The sequence below is a fragment of the Chionomys nivalis genome, chromosome 3, assembly GCF_950005125.1.
Source record: "Chionomys nivalis chromosome 3, mChiNiv1.1, whole genome shotgun sequence".
Taxonomy (NCBI): domain Eukaryota; kingdom Metazoa; phylum Chordata; class Mammalia; order Rodentia; family Cricetidae; genus Chionomys; species Chionomys nivalis.
The window spans coordinates 123,956,058-123,976,364 of record NC_080088.1 but is presented as its reverse complement, the minus strand read 5'-3'; the positions used below and the strand labels follow the sequence as shown (position 1 = coordinate 123,976,364).

The 20,307-nt window shown below is 50.2% G+C and overlaps 2 protein-coding genes across 2 annotated transcripts in view; both read right to left on the bottom strand.

Moving 5' to 3' along the window:
* The window catches only part of LOC130871432 (RIMS-binding protein 2-like), a 179,640-nt gene extending 164,975 nt beyond the window's left edge, over positions 1-14,665 (bottom strand). The window contains 3 exon segments of the mRNA XM_057764767.1: positions 10,205-10,336; positions 13,608-13,743; positions 14,599-14,665. Coding sequence (XP_057620750.1) covers positions 10,205-10,336; positions 13,608-13,743; positions 14,599-14,665 — 335 coding nt within the window.
* The window catches only part of LOC130871431 (RIMS-binding protein 2-like), an 81,012-nt gene that overhangs the window by 17,092 nt on the left and 43,613 nt on the right, over positions 1-20,307 (bottom strand). The window contains 1 exon segment of the mRNA XM_057764766.1: positions 17,978-18,028. Coding sequence (XP_057620749.1) covers positions 18,018-18,028 — 11 coding nt within the window. The 3' untranslated portion in view covers positions 17,978-18,017.

The following is a 20,307-nucleotide window of genomic DNA, read 5'->3' as shown; positions in this document are numbered from 1 at the left end:
GCAAAATTGTCCCACGGAAGAATCAAAGCCTCCTGGGAGGCCTGATACCTTTCCCACCAGAAATCAGAGCCCGACACTACCAACACTGCCAGCAGAGGAAGCAGATTAACAAGGCAGGAAGAAGTCTGCCAGAGAGGCCACCTGCTAAGCTTGAACTCTTCAGTAGAAGTTTGGGCTGGCAAGGTGGCTCTGCAGGTAAAGGGGCTTGCCGCCAAGACTGATGACCTGATGACCCCCAAGAATCGCTCCTGACCTCCACGCATGTGCCATGGCATGCATATGCGCATGAAAAGCAATAAGATGGAACATATATGTTTAGAAGTTTAGGTCCACAGACAGAGAGAGAAAGTCTGCGGACAGGTCTGGGGAAGAAAACATATAGAGTTAAGGACATCATTCTGGAGCCAACCAGAAGGGGAGTAAACCTAGCTTGTCTATGACCTTTTCTCTCCCAGCCTCAGTTTCTCCATCTGTACAGTGGAACTCCTATAGTACCCACTCCATAGGGTGAAGAGGAGCAGTGACAGTGTTGGGTCAAGTGAAGGTTTTTTTTTTTTTTTGGTTTTTCGAGATAGGGTTTCTCTGTGGTTTTGGAGCCTGTCCTGGAACTAGCTCTTGTAGACCAGGCTGGTCTCAAACTCACAGAGATCCGCCTGCCTCTGCCTCCCAAGTGCTGAGATTAAAGGCATGCGCCACCACCGCCCAGCTCAAGTGAAGTTTTAAACCACAGAACTCAGAGCTGAGGGCTCAGTGGGTAGAGAGCTTGCCTACAAAGCACGAAGCCCTAGGTACCATGGCCAGCACTGTAGAAACTGGGTATGGTGGTGCACGTTTGTAACCCCAGAACTCAAGAAGTAGAGGCAAGATGATCAGAAATTCAAGGTCATCCTCAGCTACGTAGTGAGCTCAAGGCTAGCCTGGGCCACATAAGAACCTGTCTCAAAAAAATAAAGCAAAATGCAAAACTTGGTACATTAAGTAGTGTCCCTTGTGGGGATTTTTGTCGATGTTCATTCCAAGTGACCTCATACTGTCCCAGATGGCTTCACTAGGGTAACCAAAAAGAAAACTCAGCAACAGGACTCAGATGGGGACAAGAGCAACTGAAATCCTAACCCAGTTAAAAAGATTCCCCTTCCTCAGAGACACAGTCAACCATGAAGGGTGATGTCCTCACCACATGCAATCACTGTAGCAGCTGAGTGAGCAGGAACGCACCTGAGTGTCAACTGGGTAATGGGGGCAGAACCTTTACACACTGAGAGCATTAGGTTTCGCAGTGGTTGCCCTGGAGAGCAGAACCCCACCTCAGCCTCACTCCCACCCGGCTTTCATTTGATTCTCTTCCGGGAGCTGTAGGAGGAACCGGAATGAAAGCATGGTGTGGAGCTTAGAAGACACAAATAGCATCGGGCTTGCCTCTGGGGATGTTGCCAGAGAGGGCTGAGGGCTGCAATGGAGGAGATACGTATTGCCGGGGCTTCCGGGGCTGCCCTCCCCACTCCGGGAAGCCAGGGAGAAAATACACCAGCTCAGCTGAGGTACACCCTGCCAGCCCAGATTTGGCCCAGGATCCCTGGAAGCCTCTCAAGTCTCCTTCCGGGGAAGCCGGGGGATGCTGGGACTCCAGGGCTTGCCAAACTGGAGCATTCCAGCACAGGTGCAGACCAAAAGCGTCAGCAAGCACCAAAACAAAACAAAAAGGCTCTTGCTGTGAAAACCAAATCGGCCCTCGGATAGCTACCGTTTACTGCGTGTGTACTTCACCACCGTCCTTGGCATATTTATTCACCAAGGAGCGTCATCGCCATTTTGCGGAAACTGAGGCACAGGAGCAAAGAGACTAGCGTGAGATCACAGAGAAAATAAGCAGCGGAATCAGGATTTGAACCTAGGTCTCCTTGATCTGGGGAGCTCTACAGAAGGAAGACAGGGACTCACTGACCCTGTGCTAGAAGCGGGAGGGAGTGCCCTTAAAGCCGAGGACAAGGAAGGCATAGATAAAAGTGTGGCTGGGTCAGGTTCTCTGCAAGGTGCGAAGAATTGTTGGCGCTCAGCTTTTCCTTATGCAATGTCCCAGGATGCCAGGCTGTGGAATAGTACCACACACATCTGCAGGGCTGGAAGATAGCTGTGATCCCCAACAGCCATGTAAGTCAGGCGTGGCAGTAAGTGCCAGCACGTAGAGGTGAGGGAAAGGGGGGTCCCTGGACCATTGACCACCCAGTTTAGCTGAATGGATACACTGTAGGTAGGAGTCCTTCTCAACGAAAGGTAGACTATGCTGAAAAAGACACCAGGAATCTGCACGCGCGTGCATGCAAACACACAAAAGCAGGACGCGTCTGTTTCACTTTGCATTGGGACAGTAAGGGATTTCCTGAGGGCAAGAAGCAAGGTAGCTTCTCAGCTGCTCCCTGGTTACCACGGAGACTGGAGTGTAAGGGAATGTTCTGTGGGTCCCTCTGTAGCCATGCCTAGAGTCTCCCCTTTCCTCAGTCACCCTGACCCTGATCAGCCACTCAGCTCCCAGCTGCCCTTCAGCACTCACTTGCTCTGTTCTCTTAGGCATCTGCTTCCTGCAAGCCCTGCCTCCCTCCCATCCACAAGTCATTAGCCCTGCTCTCTGAGACCCGCTTTGCCCCCTTTCCTCCCATCCATTAGACACAGTCACAACTGGGGCACGCCCATCACTCACTCTATCCTCTTTAGAATCCGGTGGTGTCATCATGCCATTCCTCCCTTCAGCAGATGGGGCTCAGGGAGATAAATCCGTGTGTTCCAGTTCCACCATGGACTCCGGGTACTCCAAGCCCAGAGTATGTGCATCCATACTGGGTCCACCTCAGCTGCCTCCTCCACACAATGCCTGCCTGCCATATACTACCGGTTACACTGCCATATATTGCCAGTGTGGCTCTATAGCTCGCTCTGAAATGTGTTCTTGTATGTTCTCTTTAACATATTTATGGGATGCACAGTGGTGCTTTACTACATACATATGAGCTGTTGTGACCGGGTGGGTGTCCTTGGTGTGTCCATCTGATCATTGGGAATACTCAGCACTTCTCTGCCAGCTGTCTTGAAATTCTCAGGTCATTGTCATCCATGGTCACTGGGCTGCACTGTAGGGTACCAGACACTTCTCCTGCCCCCTGCTCCACCTCTGAGCCTTCGTCTATAACGTCAAATGCAGTGTCTTCTGTTCATCATCTCCATTAACTCCACCCTCAGTGAGGCAGTCGATGCTTCCAGAACTCTCTATGAAGCTCTCATCAGCTAAGACGGCCAGTGTTCACACCCACAGCACAGCCTCCCCGTCAACCTCCCTCTACCCTGTCTCCAGACTTTGCTGCTTCCATGCACACTGACCCCAGACCTTTCTGTCCTCCCTCCCTCCTGCTCATCTTCTGCATTAGATTGCCACCTCATGCAATAAGGATTCTGACTCACAAGTGGTCAAGGGCTCCCGCCCCAGTGTCACCATGCAGCCTGGGGCGAGGTGAAGGCGGCCTCACCCAATGCGCTCCTGTTCCATCGCCTCCATCTTCTCTGCCAGAGCAATCACCCTGTTGATGATCTCCTTCTCCTCGTCTGTCAGCTCTTCCTGGTCCTCTGCCTGTCAGTCTTCCCTCCGGGATTGATGGACCATCCTGCCTGCAGCCTGTGAGGTCAAGGGAAAGATGTGAGGTAGGCTGGGAAAGACTGAGGGGAAGGCATGAGATGGGTCAGGATAGAGACCCAGGGATCTGCAAAAGCAGGGCTGAAGCTTCTGCAGGAAGTCTCACTGGCCTAGGGACCCTGGGCAGAATGGTGCCTCTGAGCCTCGGCTTGACTGTCTGAACAATGCAACATGCATCATTCCTTCATCCCACTCTGATGCATCTATTTTAGGAAGTGTTCTAGATCACATGCATGAAGAAAAGTTAGAAAGCAAGACATTTTCAGAAAGAGCCTAAACCAGACCCCCCACCACACACACACAGAATATACAGTGCAGAGAATACAGAGTCAGGCCAGGTGGACCCCATGGATGGCCTGATCCAAAGATGTTTTGTTTGGATACATGTTTGTTTATTTATTTATAACATGATCTCATGGAGCCCAAACTGTCCTGGAGCTTCCTCTATAGCTGAGGATGACCTTGAATCCCTGGTTCTCCTCCCTCTACCTTCCAAGCATGGGGTGGCTGCTATGTGCTATCATACCTAAAGGGGGAACAGTTCTCTTCAAATTTAAACAAGTTGAATAGGGTTGTAAGCATATCTTTATAAGGACAAATAACCAAGTTTTCAACCATTAAAGGCTCTGTGTATTTTCCCCTGCCCCACTCCTTTTGAGACTGGTCTTATGTAGCTGAAGCTGGCCTTGAACTAGCTATATATCAAAGCCCAACTTTGAACTTCCAATTCTCCTGCCTCCATCTCCCAAGTGCTGGGATTATGGTGTGCACTACTACCTGTAATTTGTGTGGCACTGGGGCTCAAACCCAGGGTTTTACCCGTGCCGGACAAGCACTATTTCAGCTGAGCTATGCATCCAGCCTCCTTCTACCTCCTTTAAAAAGCAAACACAGAGATAATAGACCATGTCCAGGCCAATGGCTTCAGTCCTCACAGCACTCTGCCCTGGTTCCCCTTTCCTGGTGTGCAGGAGCACCTGCTAGGAGCACTTCGTGCTATGTTCATGGAGAGCATTGCCTGTGCTCCACAACACAGAGCTGAGGTACCCCTCACCCCACTCCACTCCCCAGATGGAAACATGGGTGTGGCCCAGAGCAGGTGCCTCAAGAGGGCCCTAGAACAGTGCCTCACTAACAGGGAAGCCCAGAGCCAGGTAGCAGTAACAGTCACCCACATTGTGAACATGCCAGATGTTGCCCAGTTCAGCTCTTTAAGATGCTTGATGTTAATGTCTGTGGATTTTACCATAATGTCCATAATAAAAGCCCATTGCTCTTTCCCACTTTGGCAAGTCCCTTCAATCTGTTTTCCCTACCCCACTGCTGACCTCCCTCCCACCCTCCGCTCTGCAACCACCGAGTCCCAGCCACACTGGCATCTTTGCTCAACTTGATCACCCAAACCTGGTTTCTGCCTCAGGACATTTGCCTTGGCCCACCCCTCCCTGCCACACCAGGAGCCCTTCCCTCCTCCACCAGCACACCAAGTTCAAATTCTCTACCACATCCCTCTCCAGCTGAAGTCATCCCATCCCCCACCCCCACTGAGCTTCAGGGACCTAATCACTATTGTGCCCTGGCACTCAGATCAATATCTGAGGACAGGGGCACACAGTCACCTTGACTAGAACCCAGGCTCTTGTGAACAGAGGGCTGTTAAAGTCCTCCATTAGTGGTCCTTAGGAGGGTGAAAGCAAGGTATACCCCTCCCCCTCAGTCTAGGCAACACAGGGCGCTGTCCCTGATGGTGAAAGACTCCTAGGATTCTTGGGACACTGGGAGTTCAGAGTCCATGCTCACCTAGCCCCTTCAGGGTCAAATTCTTTAGGAATTTTTGCAGAAGTTGGACTTGTCTCCCACCTCTGGAGGAAGGACTCCTAAATTAAGAAAACTTCAGGCCCCTTTAGGCTATGTGGAGAACTCAGAGGTGAGCTGGGGGAGTAAGGGAAGAGAGGACAGCCTGAGGTCTCCTCCCACTACTTGGGAGGGACACAATGGTGCCTGACCTTTCCCACAGAGTCCAGTCAGATCCCCAGGCCTGTGGTTCACTGTGGGGATGGTGGTCTCCTCCTCCTGCCCCATTCTCCCTTTTCTCAACTCCACCTCTCTTTCTTGCTTGCTCCTCAGGTCCTGATTTTAGTCGCTTTTCTTTTTGCTCTAATAGTTGAAGAAGAGCAGTGTAAGGGCTCATCTTATCTCGCGGTGTGCAGGTATGGTCCCTCATGCCAGGAAAGGCATGGCAGGTGGCAGGAGAGTGAGTCAGCCGGTCACGTGACATCGCAGTAAGGAAGCACAGAGAGATGAACCTGGTGTCAGCTCGCGGTTCCCTTTGTACTCTTTGCAAGAACCCTGCCCGTGGGATGGAACTGACCGCATTTGTCTTCCCAGCTCAGTTGACCTAATCTCAGTGGGTTTTCAGAATGATTCTAGATCCTGTTGTCAATTTGACCATCAATATGAACCACCATGGTCCCCCTCCACTTCATTCCTGCCTTTATATAGCAATTCCATTCTGAACTCAGGGAACATTCCAGACCTCCTGCCCCAGCATAGACCCCTAAGGACATGTTTTATGGTTCAGTGTGGTCCCAGGCACCGTAGCCAGCACCTCCCTCCCACCCATCATCTTACAATGTGCTGGGCTCTGTGCACACTGGGAGCTTAAGTTGTTGCACAAGTGTGACTTCAGAAATGCAAATGGGCAGAGTGGATATGTCCCTAAGGTCCCTTATAGAAAGACCGCCTCCCTCTGTAGACTGTAGAGAACAGAAGGGTGACTGGAAGCTGCTGCTCCCTCTGAATCCTCCTCCTATCTGCGACCTAGAATGTGCAGTTGGCCCAGCTCAGCTGGTGTTTGAAAACGTCCTCATGGGTCTCAGTGGGAGCCCACATGCCTCCTGTCGATTCCATGCTTTCATTCCCAAAGCAAACAGAGGGAAATAGCAAGATTTTTCACTCTCTGGGAACAGAAGGAGCCCCCTGTGTTGTGAAGCCTTGTGGACACGGGGGTCTTGGGACAAGACAGTGAGGTCTTTGAATATAGGATGCTATGGTAGTTTGAATGTAATTTTGACCCCAAAATCTCATAGGAAGTGGCACTATCAGGAGGATTGGCCTTGTTGGAGTAGGTGTGGTCTAGGTGGAGGAAGACTAACACTATTGAGATGGGCTTTGGGGTCTCATATATGCTCAAGATAGCACCCAGTGTCTCTGTCTACTTCCTGTTGCCCGCATATTAACTTGTAGCAGCTCCTTCTCCAGCAGCACATCTGCCTGCACCTGCACACCACCACGTTCCCCACCACGATGATAATGGAGTAAACCACTGAAACTGTAAGCCAGCACTCAGTTAATACTCTCCTTTCTGAGAGTTGCCATGGCCATGGTGTCTCTTCACGACAGCAGACAGCCTAACTAGGACAGAAGCCACTTGAGTGTCATTAAGATAGGGTCTAACACCAAGATCTTGGTGTTGGGTTTTTGTTTTGCTGTTGTTGAACTTTCTGACAGAGTCTCAGGCATCCCAGCTGGTCTTGAACCTTTTACGTAGCTGAGGATGACCTTGAACTCTTGATCCTCCTGCATCTACCTCCTGAGTGTTGAGATTACAGTATGGTCCATCATGTCCACTGCTGAGGCTCAAACCTAGGGCCTTATGATGTCAGACAAGCACTGTACCAAGGATCCTGCTAAAAGCCAGTGCTGGAGCCAGAGCTCTGTTAGCCACAGAACAAGTTATACCAAGGATCGTGTGCGTGGAGGGCCCACCCTATATCTGCTGGCTCAATCCTCTGAGAAAGCAGGTTCACAGATAACCCAGCCTGAGATTAAGTGGCAATAACTTGAGGATAGGGTGTTCTTTCTGTGGGTTTATTTACAAGTTCGATAGCTGGGGTATCTGGGGATCACTGAGTAAGGTGCTTTAAGATGGTTTGTCACACAGCAAACACTAGCCAATACATGACAGCCAAGAGAGAGAAGTGGAAACCGCCACCCACCTCACTTTACAGGGTAGCATCATTTTAAATCGCAGCTGTATAAAGTTCACAGCTGTATAATATGCTCATTCACGGAAGGTCTTTACCCAACTATATTCCCATCACTCGGCAATATTTAGCTTTTGAATAAAATATTATTCAAGGAAAATTCCACTGCTAATGGAAGCAGAAAGATCGCCACTATTGAATGTTCATTTCCTGGATGTCTAAACCTTGGGGAGCAGGAACTGATGTAGGCTAGAGACAGCATGGCCAGGAACTCACAGAAACAGCTCTGCTTCATCTGTCCCTGCACCTAAAGAAAGTGGAAGGTCACTGCCACCAAAGCCTGCATCAGAAGACTCCAGACAACAGGAGATAAGGGCTGGGCACCCTGTCAGAGAGACATAGATCCACGTACCTTCAACCAGGTCATCTGGCAGTCGCACTGGGCATACTGTTGACCCTAAGGTGTGATCTGCTGGGGCTGCACAGCCAGGGAGAGGGTTGTCCACTGACTTGGCCTCAGCTTATAATGTCACAGCAGCAATGCAACCTCCTATAAGTGGGCATCCAGAAAGTGAGTTCTGGAGCTCCCATATACTCTGAGAAGCAACACAACCTCACACAAGAGAAGACTAGTTCAACAAAAGTCCCTTCCACTCAGATGACCAGATCAAGACAGGCTTTCCCACATAGCAGAAGGGCCAGGGGATAGACAACTCCCATCTAGAATCAGAACGCAGGGTCTGGAGAGACGGCTCGATGCTGAAGAGCATGAGCTGCTCATCCAGAGGACCTGGGTTCAATTCCTAGCACCCACTGTTGTGCTTTCCTGTCCCTTTAAGGGACAAGCCACGCCCACTCCCATTACCTCTGACCTGCCCACCGCCATCTTGCCCCTTCCCTCTTTTGCTTCCTTGGCATGTGCACGCGTTCTCTCTGTCTCTCTCTCATTCCTTTATCTCTTCTCTATCTCCTCTCTCTCTCTCTCTGCCTCTCTCCCTCAATAAAATGCTTTATGCCTATCTTTGTGTTTATGTGTCTGTTACCTGCCACCACCGGCCGCACGGCACATGCCCTCCCACTGGTGGGAAACTGTAGCCGCTTGTCACCTGGCGGGCCCCGCCAGCCCGCCTCGGAGAACGTTTTAAGAATAACACCCACACCATGACTCAAAACCACCTGCAATTCTAGTTTCAGGGGATCTGATGTCCTCTTCAGGTCTCCACAGGCACTACACACATGTGGTGCACAGACATACATGCAGACCAAACATCCATATACATAAAATAAGAATAAAATAAAACCAGAAAGCTGATTGTGGGCAATAGCACCATTGTCAGGCTAAAAGGCAATGAAACTGAGGCCTTCTGGGTAGACAGAGTCCAGGTCCTTTCTGCAGATTCTAGAGGTGAGTAGGATGGGAAGGGGGTGTCAGGGTATGAGGCTGGGCCCCTGAGCTAACAAGAGTCTCGAGGCCTCTGAGAATGGGAAAATCACACTCAGTGAGGTCACGTCATGACTGCACCACAGAGGACAAAGATGGGCACTTTGGGGAACACAGTGGTCCTTAGTATTCACTAATCCTCTGTCCTCAGAATATGGAAAAGGTTTTTTAACAATAAATAAGATTGGGGTCAAGATCATGATGGGGAAACCCACAGAGACAGCTGACCTGAGCTCATGGGAGCTCATGGACTCTAGACCTACAGCCAGGGAGCCTGCATGAGACCGACCTAGGCCCTCTGCATGTGGGTGACAATGTGTAGTTTGGTCTGTTTGTGGGACCCCTAACAGTGAGACCAGGATCTGTCCCTGTTACATGAGCCAGATTTTTGGAACCTATTCCCTATGGTGGGTTGCCTTGCTCAACCTTGATGTAGGAGAGAGAAGCTGGCCCTGCCTCAACTTGGTATGAGAGGCATTGTTGACTTCCATGTGAGTCCTTACGCTTTCTGAGAGTGGATGGTGGGGGTAGAAAGGAGGTGTGTGGAGGGAACTGGAAGAGATAAGGGAGGGGAAACTGTGGTTGGTATGTAAAATTAAAAATTAAAACAATAGGTTTATTTGTATAGAACATGAACAGAGTCTACAGTCTGATTGTTGTTGGTAGGGATTTTCATTGTGTGTGTTAGAAGCCATCTAGGAAGGAGTCCCAGTGCGCAGGAGGTACCTAGGCTATGTGCAAACACCTCACGATTTTAAAAGGGCCTCAAGCATCCTTGAGGTTGGATGTCAACCTGTTCCCCATGGATAATGAAAGGTGACAGCAAAGCATCTATCAGCGTCAGTGTCAGCCCACAGCTGCTCAGGAGCTCTGCCAAGATGAACACTCAGGGCTCCCAAGTGCCAGCCATCTACTGCCATTAACACTCGGAAAACCAGCTCCACTGTCCTGGCAATCATCACAGAGGGAGACTGGGACCTCTGGGGATTGGGAGGGACAGAACAGAGAGCTAGCAGCCAGGAGCATGAGGGAACCCGGCACATCTCCCAGGGTTCGGGCAGGCTGGTCTTCTGCCTGGAACAAGTCAGTGCCCACCAGCCGCAGCACATCCACAGACCTTCATAGAATCCATCCTCATCCATGTCTCCATAGACGTAGAGGTACTTTCCTGCCGTGAGAGGCAGCTCGGCTTCCGGGTTCTCATTGGGACCATCAAAGGGGTTGTAGCTGCGGGAAGAAGCAGTTTGCATGTTAGTGGCCCTGGCCATGGTCTGCCAGTATATGGTTCCTTATACCCGTTATATGTCAAATGGTGTCACAGCTCACTTAGTGAGATCCTATGTCTTCTCTCCAGCCTCCTCTGGTTGGCTCACACCAATGGTTAAAGGTAATTCTGAAGCCACAAGAGCTCTTTGAATCTGAGGACATCTTGTCCAGACATCTTGCTCCCATGTGTCTCTTTCACCTGAACTACACATTTCCAAATTAGTGAGCTACTATGAACAGAGTGAAGGCTGTTGCTTTTGTTTCTTGTGATTTATTTCTTTATGTGTATGTGTCTGGGTGCGTATATGTGCACTGTGTGTTCAGTATCTGTGGGAGCCAGAAGAGGGCACTGGATCCCTTTGAACTTGAGTTACAGGCGATTGTGAGCTGCCTTATGTGGTCACTTGGAAATGAACCTGTGTCTGCAGGGAGGGCATTCAGTGCTCTTGACAGCTGAGCAGTCATCTCTCCAGTCCAATTATGTTGCCTTTAAACAAAGATTGGCTAACTGAGGTAGAACACCATTGCACATACTACTAACCATGTTTTTTCACCTTACTATGTAGGATTTCATATTTCTATCCCACCAAGTCTGCCATTGCCTTTTTAGTTTAAGTATAGTAGCCCACTGTTGAAGTCACCAAACTTTATGGAACTGTTTTTGTAAAGTCAGATGTAGACACTGCTTCTACCTCCTGACTAACAATGCATTCAGTGTCCTGGCTAATGTCCTTATAACATATCTTTGAACACTTGCACAAGGAAAGACATTCTAAAAACTGCATTTGCTTGATCAATGGTATGTTCTACTGAAGACTTCTAAGATATGATGCCTGGGATTTAGGCAAGAGAGTAGAGGGGTAATTGGAGGCATCAGTGGAGGAGGCTCTGGGCACGGTCTCCCCTGTGACATTCTGTTTGACACTTGTTGTGTCCCCCATAAATATCTGCCATAAGTCTCAGCCTCTGACCTCTATGAATGTGGCCTCATTTGCCAAGAAGTTCCTACATGTATCACCCAGGTGAGAGGATATCACACTGGCCAGGGTGGACATTGATGCCTGAGACATGGGAACACACGTAGAAGAGGTGTCCATGGGAAGGGGGAGACAGAGCCTAGAGAGATACAGCAATAAACCAAGAGCCCTGGGGCCACCAGAACATGAGAAGGATCCAAGACCCTCGGTCAGAGTCTGCCTGGGCCATGGCCATAGGGTACCTTAATTCAGCTGCTGACCTCTGGAGCTGCGAGGGAGCAAGCTCTTGGGAGCTCAGCTTGAGACACCGAATCACGGCAGCCCCGAAGAATAAAGTGTGATCTCAACCTGTGCACTCCCTGCCTCTCACCTGCTTCTTCTGCCCCAGCACTCGGGGTGGAGGTGTGGCATCACATCCCTACCTGTAGCGGGCGAAACACAGGTGCACCTTCCCCGAGCTGCTTTGCTTGGAGTTCTTAGAGTTCCGGTCATTGTCCATCTGTGAGGAGTGATTGTGGTTTACAGTTGGTGATACTAAAGGCTACATGTCACACACACACACACACACACACACCCAGTGATACAACTCCTTCCCTGGGCATTCAGGAAATCTGCCTATAGTCCTACTGGGCTTCACTAGGAAAGTAGCCCAGTCTGTGAAACTCTCATGTAATGGGAATCACCTCCATAGACCTTGCTGGAATCCTAGCTTGAACATCAGCAGGGACTTGGGTGCCCCCCGCCCAATGCTGTAGCCTAAGACACCAGAATGTCATACCAAGTAGCTTGTGGAAGACAGAGGTGACCACACCTTCTGCTTTCAGAGGGCTGTTGCTATGGAAGACCCCATTTGTCATCTCCAGGGGCATTCGATAAAACATGGAGATCCACAAGAAAGGAAAAAGTAGGGATCTTCTGGATAAGTGTTTTGAAAATCCCCAGCTGTGGGATTCTCCACTGAGGCAATAAGCCAAATCCAGCCAAATTAATGAGACTGAATTTAATCTTAACAAAGCAATTCCTGGGTGATTCTCAGGGTAAGAAAATAGGAGAGAAATCACGTGGCAGGGCTATGAGCCAGGTCTCAAATATCCTGTAGGTGTCTAGGTTCTCTGGGATTGTGATTTGTGGGCTGGTTTTCTTTGCTTTATGTTTAAAAACCACTTATGAGTGAGTACATGTGATAATTGTCTTTCTGGGTCTGGGTTACCTCACTCAAAATGATGTTTTCTAGCTCCATCCATTTGCCTGCAAAATTCAAGAGAGAGCTAATCTACATGGGAAGTCGAAAAAGACAAGATCTCCTGAGTAAATTGGGAACATGGGGACCTTGGGAGAGGGTTGAAGGGGAGGGGGTGGCAGGGAGGGGAGTAGAGAAAATGTAGAGATCGATAGAAATCAATTTTAAAAAAAATATCCTGCATGTGTGGTCTTGAGTGTCTCAGGGGGAGGAGCCTCTGCTTGGTGGGCTTTCTCAGGGACAGGGTCTGGAGAGAGAGAGGTGGGGCTGAAGTAGAGCCTCCACCTAAACACCTCTCATTTCCCTCTTTCGCCCTGCAGTCTCAGGGTCTGCAGAACATAGGAGACGGCCACCGGAGTCCTTACACTGCAATAATCCCAGTAGCACGGTAGCCTTTCCCGGGAGGCCACGTGCCTCTGAGATAAGGACACTTGACTCAGTCTCAGATAAGAGGGAGACTGAGTCCCAGTGTCCTAGGGAAAGAAAGTTCCCCTCCCACCCCTTCTGTGTATGGAAGGCAGAGTAGTCCTTCATGATGACGATTAGGCCATGCAGCTCCTTCCTGGGAGCTCTCCAGCACTACCCTGTGTGGCTTACACAGAGATTAGTGCTTTTCAAGGGACCAGAGTCACACCTATCCCTACCCCCACCACCTCCCAGCTCTCCTCAACCAAACACCTGGCTTCTCGGGCATACAGTAACACCAATGGCCAACCTTCCTGGCTCACAGCCCCTCCCTGCCCACACAGCCAGTTCTGCTGTCTGCAGAACCCTCACCAGGACTTGGTTGTCCAGATACTGATGGAGTGCTTGTCCTCCCACCATATGTATTCCCCCCATAATATCCAGGACCTTGGCCTGTAAGCTGTAGGTCCCTTCTTCCTGACACATGGTGGTTCACTAGGGATGGATGTAGAAAATTAACGGAAATGAAGGAAGAGGGCATGGAAGGATGGAGGGGCGGGGCATAGACATCCTCCCAGATACACTCTGGAGCCGGCTAGGTGGGACTCACCTCGACTCAAATCTGCATCTTGGGCTGCTGGATCGTAACAGGAAGGAGGGCTTCACACACGGAGGCTCCAGCTTGTCCCCAGACAACAGGATATAGTCCCCAATCACAGAGTAGTGTCCAGTGGGACCCTCGTGACCTGGCCAGGACCCAGGAGTGGATGGGGGAAGGAGACAGGCCATCAGCACAGCATGCTAGCTACTTGCCTTCCCTGAGCTTTCCTCTCTCTGGTGTCTGTGTGAGGACCACCCATGTCCTAGACTCCTCAGACTGGTTCACTGCAGCTCTGGATTGGATCATCATGGGTAGCATACAGGCTGACTGTATTGAAGGCTTGGCAGTCATATGTAATAGACAGCACAGGATGGCTGTACTGAGGGCTTGGTGGTGATGTGTGATAGGAGACACACCAAGGCCCAATCGGAGAGGGTGAGTGCATCCTGAACTGGGGGTCTTTCCCTTCTGTTGGCTTGAAATTGGTAGGCGGTGAGGCCCAGTAGTCCCTCGGCCTTTCTGACTTGGATAGGAAAGAACATGCAAGAACAGTCTGCCCATAGAGCTGGGCACTGTAATATGGAGAGGCAGAGTCTGGACTTTCTGTGACATCACCAAAGGTACCTGAGTGGAGCTGTACCTGAAGCTACACTCTAGCTCTTCCCCTCTTGGGTGGCAATGACCTCCATGTTCATACCGGTTTACATTGAAGTCTGTTGTCACTTTGACAAAAAAGAAAAGAAAAAAGGAAAAGAAAAAAAGAAAAAGAAAAGAAAAGAAAATTGTCCAATTACCGAGTTTCTGGCTAGAAATTATTTGATAGGAGGCTTCTCAGTACCAAAGCAGGTCCCTGAACACTATCCTCACAGTTACTGAGTTACTGTGTTACTGAGGCCAGACCTGCAGCACACTGACCCAGGATGGCCTGATCTAAACCTCAAATCCACATTCTTTTACATCAGGATCCAAATATGAATTAGGACAGGGCCTTTCCTGGTACCCTCTGCTGCCTTCAGGTCCACATGTCTCTTGCCCTGGGCATCCAGCCGCTTCCTGAACTGCCCCATCAAGAGGTCATCTCATTGAGGGACAGGAGACCAAGACTAAGTCAGGAAATAAAAAAGTGGCTAAAACTAATGCAATTAGCGACCTAGCAAACACATTAAATAAAGAGGAAAACCCTGCTGCCTCTTCCAGTGTGGAAGAACCTGGAGTGCCTTATTAAAGAGAAAATAATAATAGTCTAAATAATCAAGATCATAAAATAAACAGCAGAAGATATAGACCACACTTTCCAGTTACACGTGGACCCTGCTGATGCCAGAGTCCTAGAAGCAGAGAGGAGGAAGTGGTGGCCAGCTGGGCAAGGGAGTGGGAAGGTGTGGAAGCATTAGCGGCGAGGTCCTGGGCTCCAAGGGGAATAGGTTTAGGCCCTGGGATTCAATGCTGCATCTAGAGTGAGTGCATCATGCTATGTTGCTCCCATGCACAGCTAGGAAGCTTATGCCCTGGGTCCCATCACATGAGCACATCTCTAAGGGACTATAGGCTGGTAAGCCAACAAGTTTAAATAGAGCTATTTAGAAGAGCAGGGGACGATTACAAGCAGTTATGCCACCGTTGCATGGTGGGAACTTAGCCTGTGTGTGTTCACTTAGGCTCGTGGGCACATCCACCCACTCTTCTCTGCTGGCTCAGCCCGAGCCTCTCAGAGAACAAGCACCTGCAGGCGGGGGATGGAGGGGTCTGTGCTGTGACCACACCGTGACTGTGGCAGATGGCAAAGCGTTCTATAATTGGAACAAGTGCAGCAGCTTATATAGGCAGGCGGAGCGTTCAAAAGCCAGAGGCAAATATCCGAAGACATGACTGCCGGCTTCCCTGCCGCCTCCACAGGAGTTTCTCTGACTTTCATTCTCCATGGTGTGGAGCTGCATGCTGGGCTTGTGACCAAGCTAAGGTAGCTTTGAAGGTGAAGGACACTTCTCCAGTCTTTAGACAATGGGACACGCAGAAATCACCTGCAGAGTTACCCGCAAGCACATGGAGTTCCACGCATCCATCATGGTTGCCATAGGAACAGATCTGTGTGGAAATAGCCCTGTCCCCAAGGCCCAGACCCCTTGCTCTTGTCCTGACATTGACTATAAAAATGGTGGTCTCCACCATACTTCTTCCTGGCTGAGACTTTTCTCAGTGGCACAGATGTCTACGGGCCTACTCTTGACTTCTATCAGGGACAAATGAGCAGACAGGCTAAGGGGCAGCATTCTCTAAAGCTCCCTTGTAGCTCAGCAAGACAGCTGTTCCCATCTCACCTGCTGTGGGAAGAGGGATGCAACTGTTTGCTGGGGAAGGAGCTTGCTGTGGAAGGAGCTTGCTGTGGAAGGAGCTTGCTGTTGGCTCTGGATGGATGGGATAGGAAGGCGAGCATACAGGGGTCACATGGTGAATTCTGATGACCCATAATGGAACTCGAGGCATAGTGCCAGGCCCTCCCATCCACATGCCAGTCTCAAAGAACATCAGTCCCTGCCTCTTGCCCACGGGTCATCTGAATTCACAGCATTGGCAAGCAACAGGAAGACGTGTGCACAGGGCCAGCTCAGCACTCCAAGAAAGTATGTATTTCTCCGCCCACTCCTCAGCTGGCACCAGGATGAGAAACTCTGGTCCAGACTCATATCAGGCACCTGTGAAAGTCAGACCCTCAAGGTGCTTTGTAGGAGGAGGAGCAGACCTAGGGCTTAGAGCTGCCCACACAGGGAAAGCACCACAGGGCACATGCATGGGTGGAAAAGCCACACTGAATACCTGCATGCATTCCAGAGTGTTCTGGGTGGAGAGCCAGACAAGACAATTACAGAAAAATGGCGTGAATGAAGTGGACAGTGCCCAGTACAGTCCATGGCAGAACGGCCTTCCCCAGCTTTTGAATGAAGGCATGTTGTGCTGTGGGTGTTAACAGAGCTCAAAGCATGGGCTATCCAGCAATGCTGTAACAGGTTGCAGTGACAGCTCAGGAGCAGATGAAAGCCACACAGGCAACCAAGTCTATAAGCTTTGGGGCAACTGAAGGAAGGGACTCATTTCTAGCTAGGGAAGTCTAACTGAACTGTTCTCATCTGGAGGAAACATGTTCCATTTTCCCAGGAGGTGTACTTTTTCTGTCATGTAACACACACACACACACACACACACACACACACACATCCCTCCTGATACTAACTAATAGGACCTTTCCAAAGATCAATGTTAATACATGGGTGAGTGGCCATGGAACCTTCCCTGTGGGAGGAATAGATTCCGGAAGAAGACGCAAGAGGAGCACACACTCTGTGTTCAGTAGTAGCTACTCCCCCAGGGAAGGGGACATCTTGCAATTGCCTGGAAAGCTCCCCTTCCCTGGCAGCAGGCAGCCGGGGAGCCACACAGTCAGTTCAGTTCACCACCATTCCATTGACTAACTGGTCGCTATGCATGAGGAATGAATGGCAAAGGCTCCTAAGGCTGCCAAGAGCTCAACTGCCTTCTATGTGCCTATCGTTCTCTAAGAAGACTGACCGATGTAGGACCAAAGCCACAGACCAGAAGTGGTCACTTCCAGTGTGCCAGCCCAGATGATGGGACCCGGTGGCTGTTTTGCTTCCAGACCCCCAGGACCACTGAGGAAGGTCTGCACATGACTGAGATGGCCATTCCCATGGGAGCAATGGTACCAGAAATAGCTGGTACGGCACTAACCACTTTGCTCCTAGACCAGTATTCCTCAACCCGTGGGTCTTGGCCCATGTCAGATATCCTGCGCATCAGATATTTACATTGTGATTCATGGCAGTAGCAAAATGACAGTTATGGAGTAGTAATAAAATAACTTGATGGCTGGGGGTCAGCACGATGTGAGGAACTGTATTAGAGGGTCGCAGCATTGGGAAGGTTGACAACCATTGTCCCAGACCCTCCCTTCTCTGATCCTGCAAAGGTCTCCCCATCAGGACCACAAAGCTTCAGCAATGTCCCCTATGCCATCCCTCAAAGGATGGAGCTCCCTGAATAACCCAATACCATTCCTAGAAGAAACTCCTCCCCCTCCCCTTCCTCACTTCCCATTGAGAGCATCTAGCCAAAGGGCACAGACTACTGAGACACACAGCTCTGACCCTGGCTGTGTGATTGAAGAAAAGTTGACCCACCTCTCTGTACTGGTTCCTCAGTGGTAAGGCTAGAAACGGTAACGGTGCCCAGCGGAGAGCAGACTTGTGAGGACAATGTGAGTGAGGGGTGCCATGGCCACGTCTAGTTTCTAACATCCAGCGGATACCATTTATTTTCTGGCAACCCTGTAGTCCTCCCAACCCCACCCACCCACCTGTGCTCACCTCTAACAGCTGCACAGCACCTTCATGCTCCTTCTTAGCTTCAACCTGAGCCTGTTCATGATGGAGAAAGGAAAAAGTGTTTAGGAAGGAGGGGAGGGACACGGATCAAAAGCTGCATGACCAGAGGATGCCCGTGGCCCCCAATTTCCTAGCGCAAGGGTGGAGTCTGCAGGTCTTCCCCTGAGCTGGGTCACGAGGTGAGGATTCAGCTGGTTCTGATGATCTCCAGGCAGTCAGGCAGAGAAGGGATGGACTCCTAAGAATGGCAGCTGGACCGAGAACTGGCCCTTCCCCTTGCTCATCTCTGCAAGGGGTGAACTAGCCAGGGCAATGATGGAGAGCTCACCCTGGTGATGAGGATGGGGGAGAGCTGCCTGGATGACCAACCCTGCCCAGAACCAGGGTGGTCGGTCCACCCCAACATCCACCTCATCTATGATCTGCTGGAGCACATGAAGGTACCCGTCCTGCAGGATCTCCACAATACAAGACAACAACAGGATACCCAAGAGGAGTCCCAGTGAGGGCCCAGCATCAATAGTGTAGCAGACACCAGAGGTCTTGAACCAGACCAATGGCTCTTTGCAATGAACACTTGCAAGTAAAGATAAGTGGATTAAAGGGTTTACTGTGTGACTGTGTCACAATATAGCTTCCATGATGAGATTGAGTTTTCCTTCCTTTTCTTTTAAATTTTATTTTGGGGAAGCAGGTTGCATGGGCAGAGGATAGATATGAAGGGACAGGAAAATGAATGAGATGGAGACGCATGATGTGAAAGACACAAAGAATAAATAAAGAGAAAGTTTGAAAAAAGAATGGTAGTTGGAGATGGGTGTGGTGGCATGTGCCTTTAGTCCCAGCTTTGGGGAGGCAGCGGCAGGTGGATCTCTATAGGTCTGAGACTAGCCTGGTCTGCAGAGTGAGTTCCAGGACAGCTAGGGCTACACAGAGATGGCTCTGGCCCTGCAGCTGAGAAGGAACCATGTGGGTTTGAATCAGAGCAGTGGGGTCTCCATGCTAACCCTGAGGAACATTGTCTTCTCATCCATCCTTCTGCCTGGGAAATGCAACACTGTCTAACTGAAGGGCCAGGTCCTCCTCAGATCACCCTCACCCAAAGGAGGTGCCATGGTGCATGGAGTCCCACACCCCCAACCTTCGGCAGGGGCCTGCCCCCTTCCCACAGTTAAAGCCACACCACACGGAAGAAGACACGTCACACATTTTACTGAAGAAATTTTGCATGAGAGCCCCTGCCTGGCTAAGGGCAGTTTACACAGAAAATTTAAGGGCAACCTCATTGTTTCCTGTCCCCGCTGCTCCTGAGGTCCCAGCATAGTGACAGTTCATGTCATATTTGCCTTCACAGCCTCATCACCTGAGAAGAGAGTCTGAATTTATACTCCTGAAGGACGAGATTAAATATAATCCCAGATTCTCGCCTTCATGTCCACAGGGACTAATTCCTGCCGGGAGCCTCTACTGGAGGATGCTGGGAGAATAGGAGATCCCTTTTCTTTGGGACTTGAGATGAGAAGTTGGAGCAACTGTGGCCATCTTACCATGAGGGGAAAAGGTAGAGTGCTGTGGGCCTCCACATTGAAGCCAAAGATGAAGCTTTCTCAGGGGAAGACAGAGAGAAATGAATTATAATAGCATTTGGGATTCATGTGTGCCTAAGGTAGCTGGTTAAGGCCCTGGACCTGACTACACCCGAAGTCACACTGTGGTGATATAGGCAGACAACCTTTCTGGGATAAGTGCCATCACCCACTGGTAAGAATTGATGCTCACACCAAAAGTAAATAAACTGAGGCTCAAGGGGTCTGCGGTTGCATCATGGGATGGAATAAAGAGACAGCTCAGGCCCCTGCCTCGCCAGGGCTCATCTGTGTCTCCAAGCACTTTTCAGCTTCATTTATTGTTTTATTGTGAGATGAGATTTCATGTAGCCCAAGCTGGCCTCGAACATCACCATGTAGCCAAAGACAAACTTGCGATCTTCCTCCTTCCATCTCCCATGTGCTGGGGTGACAGGCATATGTTGTCACAACAAATGTCTTCCATACCGAGGGTTGACCCCAGGGCCTCATGCATGCTAGGCAAGGGCTGTAGCAACTAGGCTGCACCCCAATGGCCCCCGCTCTTCAGCCTGCGAATTCACTTGTTTCTGGGCACTCCAGTCTCCTGCCTCATCACCTGCTCTAATTAAGCAGCCACGTGCCCATCTGGGCTCACACTGGGGTTTCCATTTGGGGAGAGTATCAGCCTGGACTTTGCACTTTCGCGGGTGAGAAGTGAGCATTACCTCATCTCCTCTGCTGTGA